At 46.0% G+C, this 17,791-nt stretch overlaps 1 protein-coding gene across 3 annotated transcripts in view; it reads right to left on the bottom strand.

Moving 5' to 3' along the window:
• Positions 1-17,791, bottom strand: part of LOC119405097 (uncharacterized) — a 43,458-nt gene that overhangs the window by 7,974 nt on the left and 17,693 nt on the right. Inside the window, exons 1-5 of one of the 3 annotated variants that reach the window (XM_037671885.2) lie at positions 8,195-8,456; positions 7,858-7,924; positions 6,406-6,504; positions 4,617-4,715; positions 1,189-1,490 (exon numbers count right to left, since the gene is read on the bottom strand). In XM_037671885.2, the coding sequence (XP_037527813.1) occupies positions 1,189-1,490; positions 4,617-4,715; positions 6,406-6,504; positions 7,858-7,924; positions 8,195-8,401 (774 nt within the window). In that variant the 5' untranslated portion in view covers positions 8,402-8,456. Of the gene's footprint in view, positions 1-1,188; positions 1,491-4,616; positions 4,716-6,405; positions 6,505-7,857; positions 7,925-8,194; positions 8,457-17,791 lie in introns of those variants that run through there. The other 2 variants (XM_037671883.2, XM_037671884.2) reach the window with 2 other exon arrangements.

The following is a 17,791-nucleotide window of genomic DNA, read 5'->3' as shown; positions in this document are numbered from 1 at the left end:
AGGCTCATCGTTTCGGCCAAAGTTTTTCATTGCACTGAGTATGGATTGTTAATAATAGAAAACATAGCACGCGCTAGAAGAGAGAGACGAGAAACGGCGCGTGGCACGAAGATCTTGGTTCTTTCGCGGGAATAAATGGCAGCGTTGGGACGCGGTGCTCTATCTCTTCAGGCGTACTGCCCTTAAAACCTGGTTCATGTTAGAACGAAGTCTTTGAATTGTACATGGATGTCATAATTCGTGACAAAATTTGTGGTACGCTCAAGTTTTCTAACTCAAATAAGCGATAGAAAAGTGTATCTTTATGGCAAAAATAACTACGTTTGAATAAGCAGAAGTGCTCGACATCAAAAGTATGAGCAGAGGTAACTGAACAGAGTGTCTATGCCAATTCTCCTTGGGTTGGGCAGTGACGGCTATGATGCAACTTGTATTTTTTCTTAGGTCGTTATCAACTGCACTTCAGACTCCAAATCCGAATATTTACGCAGTAGGTTGCAGTGCTCTCTCGGAAGACATGGTTCACGAACTCTCGACGCCAACTGTACATCAACAAATGCAAACTACGAACTGATGAACTAGGCTGTCTGCAGCTGTGCCCGAAAGAATGTATGTACTATCGCACTCAGTATGAGCTACATCATGCAAGTGCGTGGCCGAGCGCTCTGCAAGGTTGTACAGTGGCGCCGATCATGGCTTATTTTCGAGTTATAGGGAGAGAATTTGGCTGCTCGTGCGAGCGCGCATCACCCCCACTTGCTTGCTCTTACCCTCGAAGTTAACATTTTCGAGGTTGATATCACCGCAGGGCAAAACGAGGGCGAGAGTGAAAGCAAGTGGAGGCGATGCGTGCTCGCAGGGACAGCCAAACTCTCTCCCGATAACTTTAAAATAAGCCATGATTGGCGCCACTGTACAACTTTGCAGAGCGCTCGGCCACGCGCTCGCGTGATGTAGCTCATACTGAGCGCGATAGTACCTGTTTCATACAGCGAATTACACTCTCCAAGCACAAGAACTGCGAGTGATGTCTTAGTGGAGTACTCCAGATATATTTTAGTCACTTGGGATTTTTTACTGTGCATCCAAACTAAGACTAATGGTCGCGAGCAATTATAACTCACCCCAACTAAACCAATTTCGCATGATCAACTGCTTTTCCACATTGAAAACAGAAAGTGTACCAACCCACATGTTGGTGTTGATTTGATTATCAGGTAGGGACAGCGCCACCTTCCAGTCATGGTGGTGCTCCCACAGGGGCGGAGGGTGGTGAAAGTTGAAGACACCGCACTTGCACTTGCGCCTGGGCCCCTTATGCTCGCGACACAGTCCCGCCATTAGACGCCTGCGCTTCGACTGCGTGTTGCTGCATCCAATCACAGCGCAGGACTGCTTCTTCAACCGTCTGGCCCTCACCCGTGGCCTGCGATGATTGCACCTGCGCCCGCCGTGGCTGTGGTGTATGCACACACCCGCGGGGTATGCACCTGCATGCGCAGAACAAGTGCGCATACTGTGAGCAAGTGTGACTCAAACACAAATGCGTACGACTAACTCCAGACATCACGACTGCATCAACTGCTTCACAAGCGTCAAACACATGGGCGTATGCACAAAGAAGGCCGAGAGGGAGGGTGGGGGGGGGGGGTGCAAAGTCTGCCCCATACCGTTCCTCAGTCAGACCTATCCCATCATTGTTCAAAGAGCGGGATTATGGCACTACGCAGGTTTTGGGCGATAATGGCAGCCAAATGCCCCTGATGTTGCATTCCAAGAACTGTTCATCTCTCATCTCTACTCCCGGAAACCCAGAGACCAAAAACAGGCCACTGTGAGAAGTGTGTCATCGCCTCATTTTCATTTTTTTATCTATTGTGAAGGACGCTGTCTTTTGACTTGACCAATAGGGAAGGGGTCTTTGCCTCCTCCCCCCGCCTTACGGGGAACCTTGTGAGCACACCTACGGTCAAACACATGAACTACGTCTATCTAGGCTGCACATACTTTCAACATCCTCGGCAATCAAAACCTCTTTTTCTTCCTCATCCCTAGATGGTGGCATGAGCTCGCAATTCCTGCTCACACTTCCCACAGATTAACCCTCCTGCACACGAGTTCGTCTACAACAAGCCAGTTACGCAGGCTCTGACCATGCAAATCAATGTGTTTTGCCACATAAGAAGGTACCTGACATTCAGGAAAAGCGGCTTTAATAAGTGAAATTATGCACAGACTTCGTCAATCGCAATGAGGCACTGGGTTTCAGTGGGGTGTTCTCATTAGTGGCATGCACAGGACCAAGGTGGGCTAGTTGGTTGACGTTCATCTCCAAGAGGCCCTGCAACACTTTTCCGAATAATCGTCTAATGGCTTCATTAAAAGATCTTATTGCTTCACGAATCGACTGCCGCAAAAATTTTTATAATCTGTCAAGTACGAGCGGAATGACAGGGATTTGCCACACCCTTTAAGTTCTTTCTCTCTCCTTTCGAACCAGTGAGCGCACTGAAAGCTACGAAGGGAGAGGGATGACAAGGGGGCAAGAAGATGCGTCCCTTTGTCAGCACGCATCATGACCTTAAGCACTTTCTTTTCACTTTTTCTTCGAACATGCAGCTTGGTTTCAGTGTGATCGCGAGTGCGCGGGGGCACGTGGCGGCATCCTGTGGCGGCCACGGTAACTATGCATATCATGATGCTCAAATCTGCTAATGGCCATGGAATTTGGGTTTATGGTGTGGTCATTTGGGTTTATGGCATCATTTGTCGTGAGAAGAGGCAACGATATTTAGCTGACTTTGAGAACTGATTTTAAATTCCAGGCCGCGTGCTGCACTATAATGTTTGACTCACGCGTTCTCAGGAGCCTCGACTACCGATCGGCAGCGTTTACTGACCATGCTGAAAAAGTGTTGCAGGGCCCCTTAAGGGTTCTCTAAATGCGCTAACAAACACGGACTTCTTCCCTCATCTTTTTTCTTGTTTGTTGGGGCAGTTAAAAAAAACCTTTCAAATGGTGGCATGTGCTAATTACACTATTAGTAAGTGACTGCTGAGGTCGATGAGGCAGTCCCGTACTCTTGCAATCTCGCACCTTGAGGTGCAGAATTCATGCTAACTGCAGGATACCGCGTGTGCCATTCACTTTCATAATTTTTATTTGCTTTATGACCAGGCAAGCCCAACAAATACCTTGCTGTTTTTGTCTTTAGCTATGAAGCACTTTTCACCACCACTGGCTGCTGATAAGTAGTTCGGTAGCATATGATTTACGGCATACCCTTCCTTCATGGTGTTTTGCACACGCGCTTAGTTCTCGCCACCTCCTGTGTCCACATCTTCCTGCTTACAGTGGGCCCACTTGCATGCGACTTCCACGGGTGCAACAGATTGTTGAGGCAACTGTTTAACCTAGTATTTGAATCAAATGCGTTTTAAAAATAACATATTCAGTTCCTAGAACTCTTTATCTGATTCCAAAACATTTTCGATGGAAACTGTGTAAAAGTGTGCCTCATAATATATCAGGCAAGTTGGGGGGAAAAATGCATCTTTCAAGCCACAATATGTGCACAATGGCGCAGCCGAGGGCCGCCATCTTGGTCACATCAGAAAGCACATTTCTGTCTTCAACTTTCCTGTTTCAGCTGGCCCTTCTCCACATTAACAGGTGCAGGAAAAGTAAACGTTTAAAGGTGGCTCCAAGTCTCCAACTGGCTACATCCAAGAGATAGCTCAGGCGTGCTTCAAAGTTGGTCTGACCAACGCCTGTATTTTTTTCAATGCCAGTGCAAACGCTCACTCCTCAATGGGAGCCTTTCATCCACCTTAGTTCATGGATTTTCCATGGTGCAACGTCACCTAAAGGGTACGACCGTTCACGTCACACGTGCATAGCAGCACTCAACGCAGCTGTTCCCGTGGAGATGCGGTAAACGCTCCGACCCTCACTTATATCATGCGTCTGTCAGATTTTGTTCCTTCGTACGCCTTCCTTTGTGGCTCGAAGCAATACCACCGCCACCACACAGCACACGTATGACACATTTTAAAGGCAGCGCACGCAGCAGCGTTGCAGTGACATCACCCCTTTGGTATCGCGCATGGCGCCATGAACGGAGACGCACAATCTCAAAACACCGCGTCACTTACAGAGCCAGCGTGACAACCAACATAGTGATCATGAGGGATGCAAGACGTCGTCCCACGGTTCTTAACACACTTGAACAAAAGATTATCTCGTATGACATCCATCACGAAGCACCACCTAAAGGATACTCTCCCCTATGAACACAAAGCAGGCGCTAACGCTCGCCAATGGGGAAAAGTAGAAAAGGACAATAGCAGAGAATGGTGAACAGTTAAATCGGACGCATCTGACTGGCACTCAAGAAATAGAGGAGGCACTGGTCTGACACTCATTTTGCCAGAGTACTGCCTGCTACTTGTGCGTCGTGAGATCACGTATGTCGATGCTACACAGTTCCATGTTTGCACTTGTTTACTAATTAGAGAGAGACAATCTGTGCTCGGAAGTTGAGCGCCATGGTCAGGAAACGAAGCACCATACTGCCTAAGAATGTAAGAAATGGCCTTCAAGCCAGAAGGCTTACCTATTGCCAAAGAAGCCGGCGGTGGACTTGGGGTGCGCAATGCAATTTCATCATCCTCAATGCATGTTTCCAAGGCGCTGTTTGGGACTTGGCCTGCACCTAAAATGAGGTTTTATTTCGTCAAAAGCGCAATCAGTACATGTGGCAAATCAGTTCTGTGGTTATACTTTGGTAAGAAATGCAAATTTTATGATTGTTATACTTTCTGTAAGAAACGCAATTTTTTGCCACTTATATGCTCACTCAATGGGGCAAGCCAAGACTAAGCTACCGATTCCCTATAGTACAGGAAATTGATTTACTTTTGAAATTAAATACTGCATTCCATACAAATATTTCACAGCTCCAAAAATAATTATTAAAAAAAAAAAAGCGGAACGAGATATTTAGTACATATTGTCACGTGGTCGTGACGCTGACAAAGGCAGCAGTTGGCGTGTTAGACTAAACTATTTATTTGGGCGAACCTGTGCCCGGAAAGCAAAAAGGCACACTACAAGCAATACACGCTGTAGGCTGATAGCGGCCAACGGGGCGTCGACCGTCAATAAACTGATCATCGCTGGGACGCACCGTCTTTTATACATCACTCATCGAACTTTCCAGCCTTATCAATGGTGGCCGTGCAAGCTCTGGAATAATTTTGACTATTCACGCCCTGCGCGCAGTCTTAAAGGGGCCCTGCAACACTTTTTCAGCATGCTCGGAAAACGCTGCCGATCGGTAGTCGAGGCTCCCGAGAGCATGTGAGCCAAACATTATAGCGCAGCACGCAGCCTGGGATTTACAATAAATTCGCAATGTCAGCTAAAAAGCGCTTCCTCTTCTCTTGACAAAAGATTATGCTTACGGCGTTACAGGCAGGTTCCACGCCATTGACTGATTTGAACATGGCGCGCTCAGTAGTTAGTGTGGCTGCCGCGAGAGGCCGCCACTCGCCCGCGCCCGCTACCACACTGAAAATACGCCATGCGTTCAAAGAAAGAAAATGTGCTCAAGGTCAGGAGGTGCGCGATGTACCTTCTTCCCCTGTACCACCCCTCCCTGCTTAGCTTCCAGCACTTTCGTTGGGACGAGAGAAGAGAGAAAGCAATTACAGCGTGTGACAAATCTTTGTAACTCCACTCATACTGGACGGATTCTAACAATTTTTGCGGCGTTTGATTCGTGAGACAATACGTAAGTTTCTTTAGTGAAGACATTCCATGGCTACTTGGAAAAGTGTTGCAGGGCCCCTTTAAAGCCAGCGCATGCAGCATCATCGCAGTGATGTGGTATCGCGCATGGCGCCATGAACGGGGACCCACCACCTCAAAACCATGTCACTTAGAGAGCCAGCGCGACAACCAACATAGTGATCACGAAGAATTCAAGACGCCGCACCAATCTTTTCAACACACCTGAACAAAAATTTATCTCATCTGACATCCGTCATGAGGCACCACCTAAAGGGTACTCTCCCCAATGAACACAAAGCAGGCTTACGCTAACCAATGGGGATGAATAGAAAAGGACAATAGGAGAGAATGGTGAACGGTTAAATCAGACGGATTTGACTGGCCCTCAAGAAATAGAGGAGGCACTGGTCTGACACTCATTTTGCCAGAGTACTGTCTGCTACTTGTGCATCGTGAGATCATGTATGTCGATGCTACACAGTTCCATGTTTGCACTTGTTTAGTAATTAGAGAGAGACAATCTGTGCTCGGAAGTTGAGCGCCACGGTCAGGAAACGAAGCACCATACTGCCTAAGAATGTAAGAAATGGCCTTCAAGCCAGAAGGCTTACCTATTGCCAAAGAAGCCGGCGGTGGACTTGGGGTGCGCAACGCAATTTCATCATCCTCAATGCATGTTTCCAAGGCGCTGTTCGGGACTTGGTCTGCACCTAAAATGAGGTTTTATTTCGTCAAAAGCGCAATCAGTACATGTGGCAAATCAGTTCTGTGGTTATACTTTGGTAAGAAACGCAAATTTTATGATTGTTATACTTTCTGTAAGAAACGCAATTTTTTGCCACTTATGTGCTCACTCATTGTGGCAAGCCAAGACTAAGCTACCGATTCCCTATAGTACAGGAAATTGATTTACTTTTGAAATTAAATACTGCCTTCCATACAAAGATTTCACAGCTCCAAAAATAATTAGTAAAAAAACTGAGCGACATATTTATTACATTTGTCACATGCTCGTGACGTTGACGAAGGCAGCAGTCAGCGTGTTAGACTAAACTTTTTATTTGGGCGAACTTGTGCCCGGAAAACGAAAAGTCACACTACAAGCAATATACGCTGTAGGCTGATAGCGGCAGACAGAGTGTCGGCCGTCAATAAACTGATCATCGCTGGGACGCACCGTCTTTTATACATCACTCATCGAACTTTCCAGCCTTATCAATGGTGGTCGTGCAAGCTCTGGAATAATCTTGACTATTCCCGTTCTGCGTGCAATCTCAACAAAATGATCTACTACAATCGCGAAGCTTCTCAAACACTGCAGCGCGGTCTGCACCGAGCGTTGCTAACCGTCTTTGCAGGTCAAACTCGAATACATCAAATATAGACACTCGTGGCAATATACAGTACATGTGTTTTGCTACATTTCACGCAGATAGCTTTCCGCAGCATGCCAGCTATGAAACATTTTTTTACGACCAACAGTTTTGTATGTCTGTAATAAAGTATTCATCTGAAGCTAGTTCCTTCCTTGCTACAATGGTGTCTTGTTGCACATATTTAATTCTTGTATAAAATTGATACGTGTGTGTTTACTAATCACTCTACTGCAAGTTCTTGCACACAGTACCAACTGTTTTATGGATGACCAGGACCTTTTTCAGCCTTGTCTCTTGTCTGGGAGCTTTCCTTTCTTTGAAAAGGCATAATTTTTTTGCTCTCGCCAGTGACGAACATAGAGAAATACTAGCTTGTAGTCAATAAACGGGAAGCTAGCAGCTCCTTACGCAGTTTGGCCTGGTTGTTCTCACCTTTAATAATAATATCTGGGATTTAACGTCCCAAAACCACGATTTGATTATGAGAGACGCCGTAGTGGAGTGCTCCGGAAATTTCGACCACCTGGGGTTCTTTAACGTGCACTTAAATCTAAGTACACGGGCCTCGAACATTTTCGCCTCCATTGAAAATGCAGCCGCCGTGGCCAGGATTCGATCCTGTGACCTTCGGGTCAGCAGCCGAGCACCATAACCACTAGACCACCGTGGCGGGGCGGTTATTCTCACCTTTGTCACACACAACGGTCCAGGAGCAGATCGCTTGACAAGTCTGTTCGGACTGCACCTTATGGTCCTGCAAGGTGGAGTAGATGTGTTTTCCTTTTTTCTATCCAGTCCTACATCTCATAGCTTCACTACACTTTGCGCTTCATACCTAGCGTGCAATTTCGCAGACGCTACGAAAGCAGCGCGGTCACAGAAGTCTCACTCTGCAAAATTCACAGCACAGTTGCTTTTCTTATATGCGCCATCTTCCGCAGAATCAAAACTTTACATCAAAAGACAACAGTTTCTGAATTCGAGGTTACGTAAAGCATCGTTTCTGCATCTTCGCATGACGCACTGTGTTTACATTGCGAGCCGAGAGTGGTTGCTGCCGTTGTTGACAAACAGCAGGATCTGCTTGTTGTGCACCAGCGTGGAGCAGTGTGGATGGGTTTGCACCAAGAGGTATGCAGACATCGTCTTCCACATTTTCAGTTTTATCCCGGCGCCCATCATCGCTACTGGGTTGGTCATGTTCTGCGACACATTGGAGAGGTTGACACATAGGCTAGGTCAGTGGATGCCTGCCCTCCACCAGCTGCACATTGAAAGCAGAGTACAGATGGTTGTCGTCAATGTCACTGCGCTCGCCCTCTTCGCGTACTGGTACATCGAGAAGCTGCATAAATAATCAAATGACAGTGGCACGTGTGCAACTTGTGCCAAGCGTGAAATCGATCCGTGATAATCAGGTGAGAAATGGTCACTGTCAAAAAGTATAAAAACAATGTATGTGTGATAACAAGGTGCACTGATGTTATCGTGTCCACCATGTCTTCATGACACAGCACAATGAGAAGCTGAGTTTGTCAGGGATTAAATTGTCAACCTTTGTATGACACATTGCAAGATGTGTCACACTATGAACAGCCACCAACTAGCCCAATCCATCACTATCTCGAACTTAAAGGGAAGCTGAAGCTCTTTTTTTTTTTAATGACTTTGGAACGTGTAGTCATAGTATGTTTAACTGCTGAATTCAAATGTCATTGCGAGAGGTATCAAAAGTCAAAGCAAATAGCACACGGCCACTCACATTTTCCTCTCTTGTAAACTCAGTAATCGGCCTCCTCCCCCCCCCCCCCCCCCATCTCCACACAAAGTTGGCCACTACGCTAAACAATGAAACTTTATTTACTCATTACTGAAAACGGTGTTTCGCGAGGAGTCTTTTCACGACGTTGTGCAACCACACCGGAAACTCATTCCGCACGACGTCATCGTAATTGCGCAGGCGCACTGCAAAAACATCTGCGTCGAGAGGAGCAGACTTCCGTTTATTTTCAGATCCGCCGCATTCTGCCGCAAGTGCAAGCAGCAAACCCCACGTGGGTGACAGCTAAGGCATGTCGCTGGCCGCGCACACGCGCAGTTTGAAAGTTCTGCACGGATGAAAACACCAAAAAGACTGGCCTTTTTAGAGTATCCGAGGCGAAGCACCGGCACAGGGTTTTGCTCGGAAGGCTTGCGGTCCAGAAAGTGCTCGGAGCACACCTGCGCGTCGCGCAAGTGAAGTTCGTAAAAAAAAAAAAAAAGAAACAGAAAGGGCGATCGTCAGTACTGCATGCAACTAGCATACTCACTCGTGCATGCTCACTCGGCTCGTAGTCTTTCCTGTCCACCGCAGCTATCCACTGGAGACGCAGTTCGGGGTTTCTCGATGCGGCTGGAAATCGATGCAAGCTGAAAATGCCGCACCGGCACGATTCCCGACGAGTGTCGTGTTCGCCGCAAAAAGCTCTCAGAAGCCGGCTCCTCTTTCGCTGGTTGTTTCGGCATCCAACTACGGCGCAATGATGTCCAGATGACCCCTTGTAGGCGTCGCGAACCGGCGAATTTTTGCGTGTTAGGGTTGCGGAGCTGACGCTTGCCATGTCTGCTTGCCGCAGACGTGTGCATGCTTCGCTGTAGTTTGGTCGTGTAATTGGTTTAATTTGCTTTGGCAGTCCAAAACAAAATGGCAGCTCAAAGTCAAGCCCACCAGAGGCCCAGAGTTCTTCAGTCATACCAGTCGCGAAACTACGTTCCGAAAAAAATCGAACATACCCATGGCCAATTATGCGGGGGCCTGCAGATTGTCGCGCCATCTGGGAGCAGTAATACTAAACACTATATTGCTATGTTGCCGCCCTTGCGTGCGCTTTTCGCAAGTTGCTCAACGCCGCACGCAGCGCTGGCGTCGTCGCGAGCGTTTATTGTTTTTCGGTCAACAGATGACGCCACACTCCATAAGGGTCTAAGGTCCCTTATAAGGGTCTAGGGCACGACCTCCTCTATAGAGGAGGTCGTAGTCTAGGGTGCCTTGATGCGCGTTTTGTTGCGCGGGCGCACACATCGAGGCACCATATGCCCAGCGCAGAGAGAATTATGGCGGCGCCCAGGGAGCCTTGTGTGAAAAGGTGTAGAGAGGAGGTGTTGCCTGAGTGCGAGTAATAACTAAATGAATACCTAATAAAAGTTCCAGAAATACTGAAGCCATCAAAAACATGAACAAAACAGGCTTATTTCTGGAAATCTTGGAAAGCGTGGGAAGAAATATACGAATGGATACAGAGGTGGGGGCCAAGACCGATTTTCAAAAGTCTTGGCATGATGTTGATGTTACTTTTTTTTTTCACTTGGGCACCTTTGGTGGCTGATTTCTCAACAACCGACGACGAAAGCTGCACTCTCTAAATACCTGAGGGGATGGTGCACAGTTATATAAGTTTCCTGTTTCAAATTAAATTAAACAAAAAACACACAGATCAAACATGTGGGTGCATCTGGATGGTTGGAACAGTGAGAAAGAACACGTAGGTTGTCTACTGTAATACATTTGGAACAAGCTGACGAGAACAAGACATTCTTTCAAAAGCTTTCGTTTACTCTGCGAGAACTTTGTCAGTGCCAACAGACGGAACGAAGTGCAAATTTTCTTTCCTGAACTTTTCATCCAAATATGTGACATCTCGAAATTTAATCCTTGTTCACATATGTGGACCATTTCAGAACAAGATACTTACATAATAGTCTAGGTTAAATCTCCTGTTTAATTAAAAATTCAAAGCAGCCTGACTGTAGTCATTTCTGTGGAGATCAGTTGACAGTAGATCCAAAGAAATTCCGTAAAAATTCAAGACATACAAAGTAAACACAATAAACTGATTTCTACAAACTGCTCCCTTATTTCTAGCAGCACAAAGGAGGTATTCTTGCTATTTGTGAAGTGCAATTTAGTCACACTGCTTGACGTGCTTCCTTAATGGCACTTCAGGAAGCTAAAAATAAATGTTGAACATAAATCCAAATGAATTAATTTGCCTGATAGACGCAACATCTTCACGTTCTCAATTTAAAGGCACGCAATTCAATTTGTGCACGCAGACTACCAATCACCTCAGAATATGACAGCATGAAGATTTGCATCGAAACAGAGTCGAGGAAAATGAGAAATTTCTGTGGAGGGTTTTCTTGTTAGAATGGCAGGAAGCAAAGTCACGTTGTTCTTTCATAGATAAAAGATAGCGGATGACTATTACTGAAGGTACATGTGGCATGCTTTCGTGCTACCATAGTGAAAATTAGATTATAAAAAAATAGGTAACTCCAACCAGATGTGGCATGGGCTTTGACGTATAGAAACACAAGCAAGCAGCACCGACTCACGAATGCTACACTGAAGTGACCCACTTTGCGTACTGACTCACGCCCATTGACAGGCTAGGCAAGCATCTGATGTTGCTTTGAAAACCAGTTTTTCTCGATCAATATGACTGAGAATGTTACCAGAAGCGCCTTGCTTGTCGTTTTTTTTTTAATTCATACGTCGAATCCGATGTACACAACTGGCAATGTGATGTGTTTCAAGGATCTGAGTGACGAATGATAAAAATAGAGCATACCACCATAAAAAATGTTGAAAATGCCAGATGAAACATGTTAAATATATGTTAGCATTTGTAAGGCAACGCCAAACTGACTTCTACATGGCTTACAATAATCTATTGCATCTTATTGGGTATAATATGAACCATTTTTTTTTCTTTCTTTCGCTTTCTGTGCCCCGAGAAAAACTGCATTTTTTTTTAATTCTGTTTTTTCTAAGCTCTCACATCTCTTGTGTGAGACTAGCGTGACAAGCGAAACACGTTGCATCACGGAAGCTGCAAGAGATTAAAAGCTACCCTCCCCTCAAGCCACGTTTTTCTTTTTCAACTTCTTCACTGTGCAGTTGGGGCTATGCTCCACCTTCTGCGATTGTGTACTGGCACATGGAGTATCACGGAGGCCAATCTCCATCTTTGTTGTTGATCTCTGTGTCACAGGGTGCTGCCACAAACACGACAATTTAATTTTCCCTTCCAACACAAGCAAGCCGATCGGATGCATGACATCACAAACGTTCAAAATGCAGGGGTAGCTGAAAAGTCTGCGTAGCGGTTAGTTGCCGATGTGTGTATTTAAAATTTTAGAATAAATTACACACTTTACACAGGGCACATAGATCAGTCTTTTAATGATCCTAAGGACACTAAACTGGCTCAACAAATTTGTATACATGAAACTGTCGAAAACTGTTTCAGGGTCCCTTTAGCAGAATGTTCGTCATCTCTGCAGGCATTTCATAAAGTTGTTCTCTCTCTCTCAAAAGAAAGTGAGGTTATTGAAACGTGTTGTTCAATCACCAAATTGTTAAGCAACTTGCAAAATCTTGAGTTTGCTCATTACCGAGGCCAGACAGAGACATGCTGGAAAGCCGGGCAATATGTAATAGAGACGTGTTCCTTTTCAGGTGCTCAGCACTGAATTCACTATGGCAAAGAGTATAGCAGTGGCTGTCCGTCTCTCCAGATGACCGTACGTCTAGTTTACGACTACAGCGATTGCAACAGGGGGGCGGAGAATCTACAAGCATCTCTACAGCTGCGATCAATTGATGCCCGAGTCCATAGACAGTGAGTGTTAGAGCACCAACAGTTGCATCCAGTGGGCAGAAGAATACCTATAGGAAGGCAGTTCATGGCGGGCTGTCATGAAAGCTTTGAACTCTTTTCTCAAGGTGCAAGACTGCAGTCCTCTTGCCGATTGGGCTTAAAGAAGCTAACTGTTCACTTTTCAAGAAAACACGTGCTATAGAAGGTTGGGTAGTGTTACCAAACTCGGGACACTCAAAGATTCCACATAAACGAACAAAAAGACCCTCCTGACAACCAGGTATGCCAACCCGTGGTGTGTATATCTCACTTTATATTAGGGTAGCAAACAATCCCACATGCTGTGAAGACTGCAAACAAGCAGTTCACCATCCTTCATGTGCAAACTGCTTACTTTTTTCCTAGCACCATAGGCGTGTGCACGTTGGGGGGGGGAATAATAAAGGAAAGGTGGGGAGGTTAACCAAGGCTGAGCCCTGTAGGCTACCCTGCACTGGGGAAGGGGGGAGGGGGAAGGAAAGTTAGAGAGGAGAAGAGAAAAGTCACTCTCAGCTGACGTAACAGTTCTGCGTTTGACGTCACAAACGGCGAATCAGTCCGGTATCCTTGAGAAAACGCAACAGCGCTTTCGCTGCTTTTCGGAACTGTGATGGGCAGCCCCATGGTCCCAATATCTTCTCGACAGTGAAAGCACTTCCGTCCAGTTGGTTAAGTGCAGTGCGGAGGTGAAGCCTCTCGTTTGCGTGTCAGGCAGTAACACAAAAGGTGCTCAATAGTTTCATCAACGGCGCAGTCGTTGGGGGGTGCTAATCATATAAAGGGGGTGCCAATTCTGCCCCATACTTTTACTCAATCGGACGTTTCACGTCATTTTTTAATGTGCAGGGTTATGGCTACACATGCTTTTTGACGATAACGGCGACCAAGGACCCCTGATGTTGCATTCAAAGAACATGTTTACTCCCCAGCTTAACACCGGAAGGCCGGGGACCAATGGCAGGCCTTTGTGAGAAGCATGCGATCGCTTTATTTTCGTGGACATTGCTCTTAGCTTGTTTTCCTTCAGACTCGACCAACGAAGGTGGGGGGGCTGCGGTCAAACTGCACCCCCCCCCCCAATGGAGCACTGAATTTCTGTGTTTAATATTCAACACTTCATAACATGCATAGCGGAATAATAGCAGGCTTGCTAACAAATTTACGCTGGTGTGGTCAGTACACTACATTGAACGGTGAGAATCACAAAATGCAATCTTTCTGCGAAGTTTGGTCAATCACAGAAGCAGCAATCGCAGCCACCCTCACCCCACCCCCTTTTCTTTTTTTGTTAAGATTTGAAGCGCTCAACGTACATACCCTTTAAAGGGACATCATGCTGGCGTGATGAGCAGCATTGCCAAAGGTTTTGCAAGCACCCGTGCGAAAACGCGCCTTGCAAAAAAAAACAAAAAAACGGGGGGTTCCACGAAATCCAGCTGCGTGGTACGTTGTTTTAACGGCATATATCTGCCCGAGGTCCACGAGTGCAGTGTGGTGTAGCTTCTGCTGCAGTGGCAGCACGTCAAATGGCCTCTGGCAACTGCCGCTATCGGCGGCGTGTTTCTCCAGGCCTGTGTGCATGAGTATGCATGCACTTCACATCAGAGTGCAGCGCTACTGCTGCTACTGCTCCGCAATGCTCAGGTAGTGTAGTTCAGGCGAACTCCGAAGCAGTGATGCCAATCTAAGTCGACATTTTATCTCTAGATAGACCCCTGAAAAACCCCTAGACAAAAATTCCGTAGATTTCATTTTTTTTTATTAATTTGTGAAACTAAACTTCAACAAAGTCTAAACACAGTTCACTCTTCCGTCCGTTTGTTCTGAATCTTGCTGGAGGTAAAAACACCTAATTGCCAGTAATTGCAACTCATTTTTTTACATTTTCTGCGGAGTAATTGAGCCCACTGCGATAGTCTAGTAGCAATGGTGCTTGACTGCTGATCCAAATGTCACGGAATTGAACCTCGGCCACGGCAGCCTCATTTCGATGGAGGTGAAATGCTGGAGACGGGTGTGCTTATATTTAGGTACACATTAAAGAACACCAGGTGGTCAAAATTTCCGGAGCCCTGGACTACAGCGTCTGTCATAATCACATCGTGGTTTTGGGTCATAGAAGCCCAGCGATTATTATCATTGTGGAGCAATTGCACATTAATAGTCATTAGATGGCGCCAGTTTCAAGAGATGTAGGGTCAATGACATAAAGTTAATGTAACATTATATTGACTCTACGTTCAACGGCGGGTATTCGATGGCCGCGAAGGCGATCAAGTGTGTTCCGCGCGGAATCTTTGCGCTACCTAACACTGCTTTCAGGCTGCTGTAGAGAGGGCTCGCGGTCGCATTGCTGGCTCGTACTAATTAAGTCAAGAAGCGCATCCACTACACTGCCATGATGTTCATATATATAGCTCAGGCGACGAGGGTCAAGTGTTACACCGTTCCCGTGTCAGTGGATTGATCTAAAAGAAGAGAGGACTTCTGTTTGCACGAAATTTACCTAATCTCTTGGTGACTCTGCCCACCAAGGACATTATTCGCAATGACAGTGCGCTTTGTCCGGCAGTAGCTTTGCAATGTGCGAAACATTACACGCCGCCAATCACGTCAAGAAATGTCCCACTGCTACAGTGAGCTAGAAGGGGGGAGTGGGCTCACTGGCGTCGAACGCGTGACGCCACCGATGTCTCCTTCCAAGCAAGCATTGCTCACAGATGCGAGTGATCTCGACGGTCCTGCCATTCGTTGTGCAACAGTGTCAGCACCCTCTGTTCTTTCGAGCCACATCTCCCCTGTAGCACTGCTGCGCACCAGGTGTCTCGCGACGGTCGTGATCAATGTATTGTCTGTGGCCACGAGTAACATCAGCGGCTGCACCTCCCCCGTTGCCACGCAGTGAGCCCACTACCCCTCTTCTAGTTCACTGTACCATTGAATCAAATGACAAAGGTTATGCTAGAACTGCCTAAAATGTCCTTACGCACATGCTTTCATTCTCCTACTCCCATCATCAAAGGTTTTTTATTCCAGAGTAGTGACCCGGCAACTATTCCCCTAGTGACCACTGCCCGACATGTTTCGTTTACTGAAGAGACAAGTGTTTGCACACAGTTTCCTACTTTAGAAACTTCACAATGTCACTCCCTACAAGCAAGCGGCATACGTTAACTTTTTGTTTCAGCACTACTGTAGTTTTCCCTGCCATTGCTTTGCAAGTCTTCACGATTACAGCAATCTATATATACTCAGTATGAAAAAGAAACGCTGCTAAATATGCACTACTCTTGGCCCATTTGCTAACAAGTTACATGTGATACTCTATGCAAAGTTTTACATGTAGATTAAGGCAGAGTATGTGTACCCCATCACATATGCACTATCCAAGAAATTTTAAGCCAGCACATTTCCTCTAAACTGAGTAATTCATGAAGCAAGAAACAATAATTTGTGCACCCAATCTTGTACCGCTTCAACATACTGTACACTATCACTGCTTTTCAGTATAAGGCTTGCATTTGTCCGCCTGGTAAACTTTGGTGACGGATGGGGTTGTCACTATGGCAACTGTTGAGCTTCTCACAACTTGGTGTGGGTAGCTTGGAAACCAATGATCTCTCTTTTGTCCAGTTTCCTGAGAAGAAAAAAATTTGAGTCATGAGAAAGAGCAAGCAAGAAATGGTGAAAAAAAAAATTGGTTCAATAAATAAAGTGTCCACAACCATACCTCGTGAGGATTTTGGACCATGAGTTTACTTTCAGTGATGACACATCCTCTGCTGACTTGAGGTAGGTTCAGAGATAAAGCATCCAAGCGTGTACTGATATGAGCAGTTTCTTGGAGGCAATGGCTGGGTTGGAAGCAGAAAAAACATACTATGGTAGAAGGGTAAATGGATTTGTGATTCATGGCCAAGAGAATGTATATGAGAACACTGCATGAGAAAACTAGCTTGCACATAGCATTACTTTGTTTGTGAACTTGTTTTAGTGGTGTCCTTCTGAACAATGACAAATCCTCAATTAGAGGACACTAAGTTAGTTAATTGCTTAACTCCATATATATGGTATATGCAAATGTAATATGTATGATTGTAAAGTTACGAAAATGTGCAAGTGCGTATACATACTGTAAGTTCACTTGGCTCTACCACGCATTGAATTTATGAGCATTTATCGGAGCAGACTCATTTGAGCAGAAACAGGTATAACTCTGTGTTACAAAGCTAGTTTAGCAGTAAAGATATTTTCTGCAAAAGTGAGAACGAAGTAAACAATCTCAGACAATGTCACTGGAATCCACAAGCTGTGCATCTGATCAGCTGGACAAGTCGTAAAACCTTATGAAATGACAAAAACCGTAGCGCACGCAAAGAAAAGAAAGCTATGTTCAAATGCAAAAGAGTGCATTTTAACTCACCGGCGCGCACGCCCACATGCTGCATGGTTATTCCGTTTTTCGTAGGTAGTCTCCGAGCGCTTTTCCGGCGTTGTATTTTCACGCTGGAAGCTGTACAGCCGAGCGTTTATAAAGTTTGTGCAGCCGATGAAGCGCCGCAGCTGACATTATTCACAGACTTTAGACCAATTGTTTAGACACGTTCACCGCATTATTTTCTACCCTTGTGCTTGCAGCTGCTTGCAGTGAGCGCCGAGCGCAGCGTGCGACGTGTATTACTACGCCTTGGCATAGCCTCCTCTCTTGGTCGCGCGAAAACCGAAAGCCCGAAAGTTCGCCGCGTTGGTCGGCAAACGAAGAACACATGAAGCGGGGGCAAGACAAGAGCACAAGAGTGCGCGAATACCACCGGCTAATAAGCTGAGAAAATGCGAGCTCCTTTGGCTGCGGCCGCTGTTTCCACAAACGTGTCACTCGATCCGCTGAGCCAGCTCGTTCGTTGGTAAATCGGTTTAGGATCTACAACGTTTTGCGACAC

The sequence above is a fragment of the Rhipicephalus sanguineus genome, chromosome 9, assembly GCF_013339695.2.
Source record: "Rhipicephalus sanguineus isolate Rsan-2018 chromosome 9, BIME_Rsan_1.4, whole genome shotgun sequence".
NCBI lineage: Eukaryota > Metazoa > Arthropoda > Arachnida > Ixodida > Ixodidae > Rhipicephalus > Rhipicephalus sanguineus.
The sequence above is the reverse complement of the archived record's forward strand: the minus strand, read 5'-3'. Positions and strand labels throughout refer to the sequence as shown.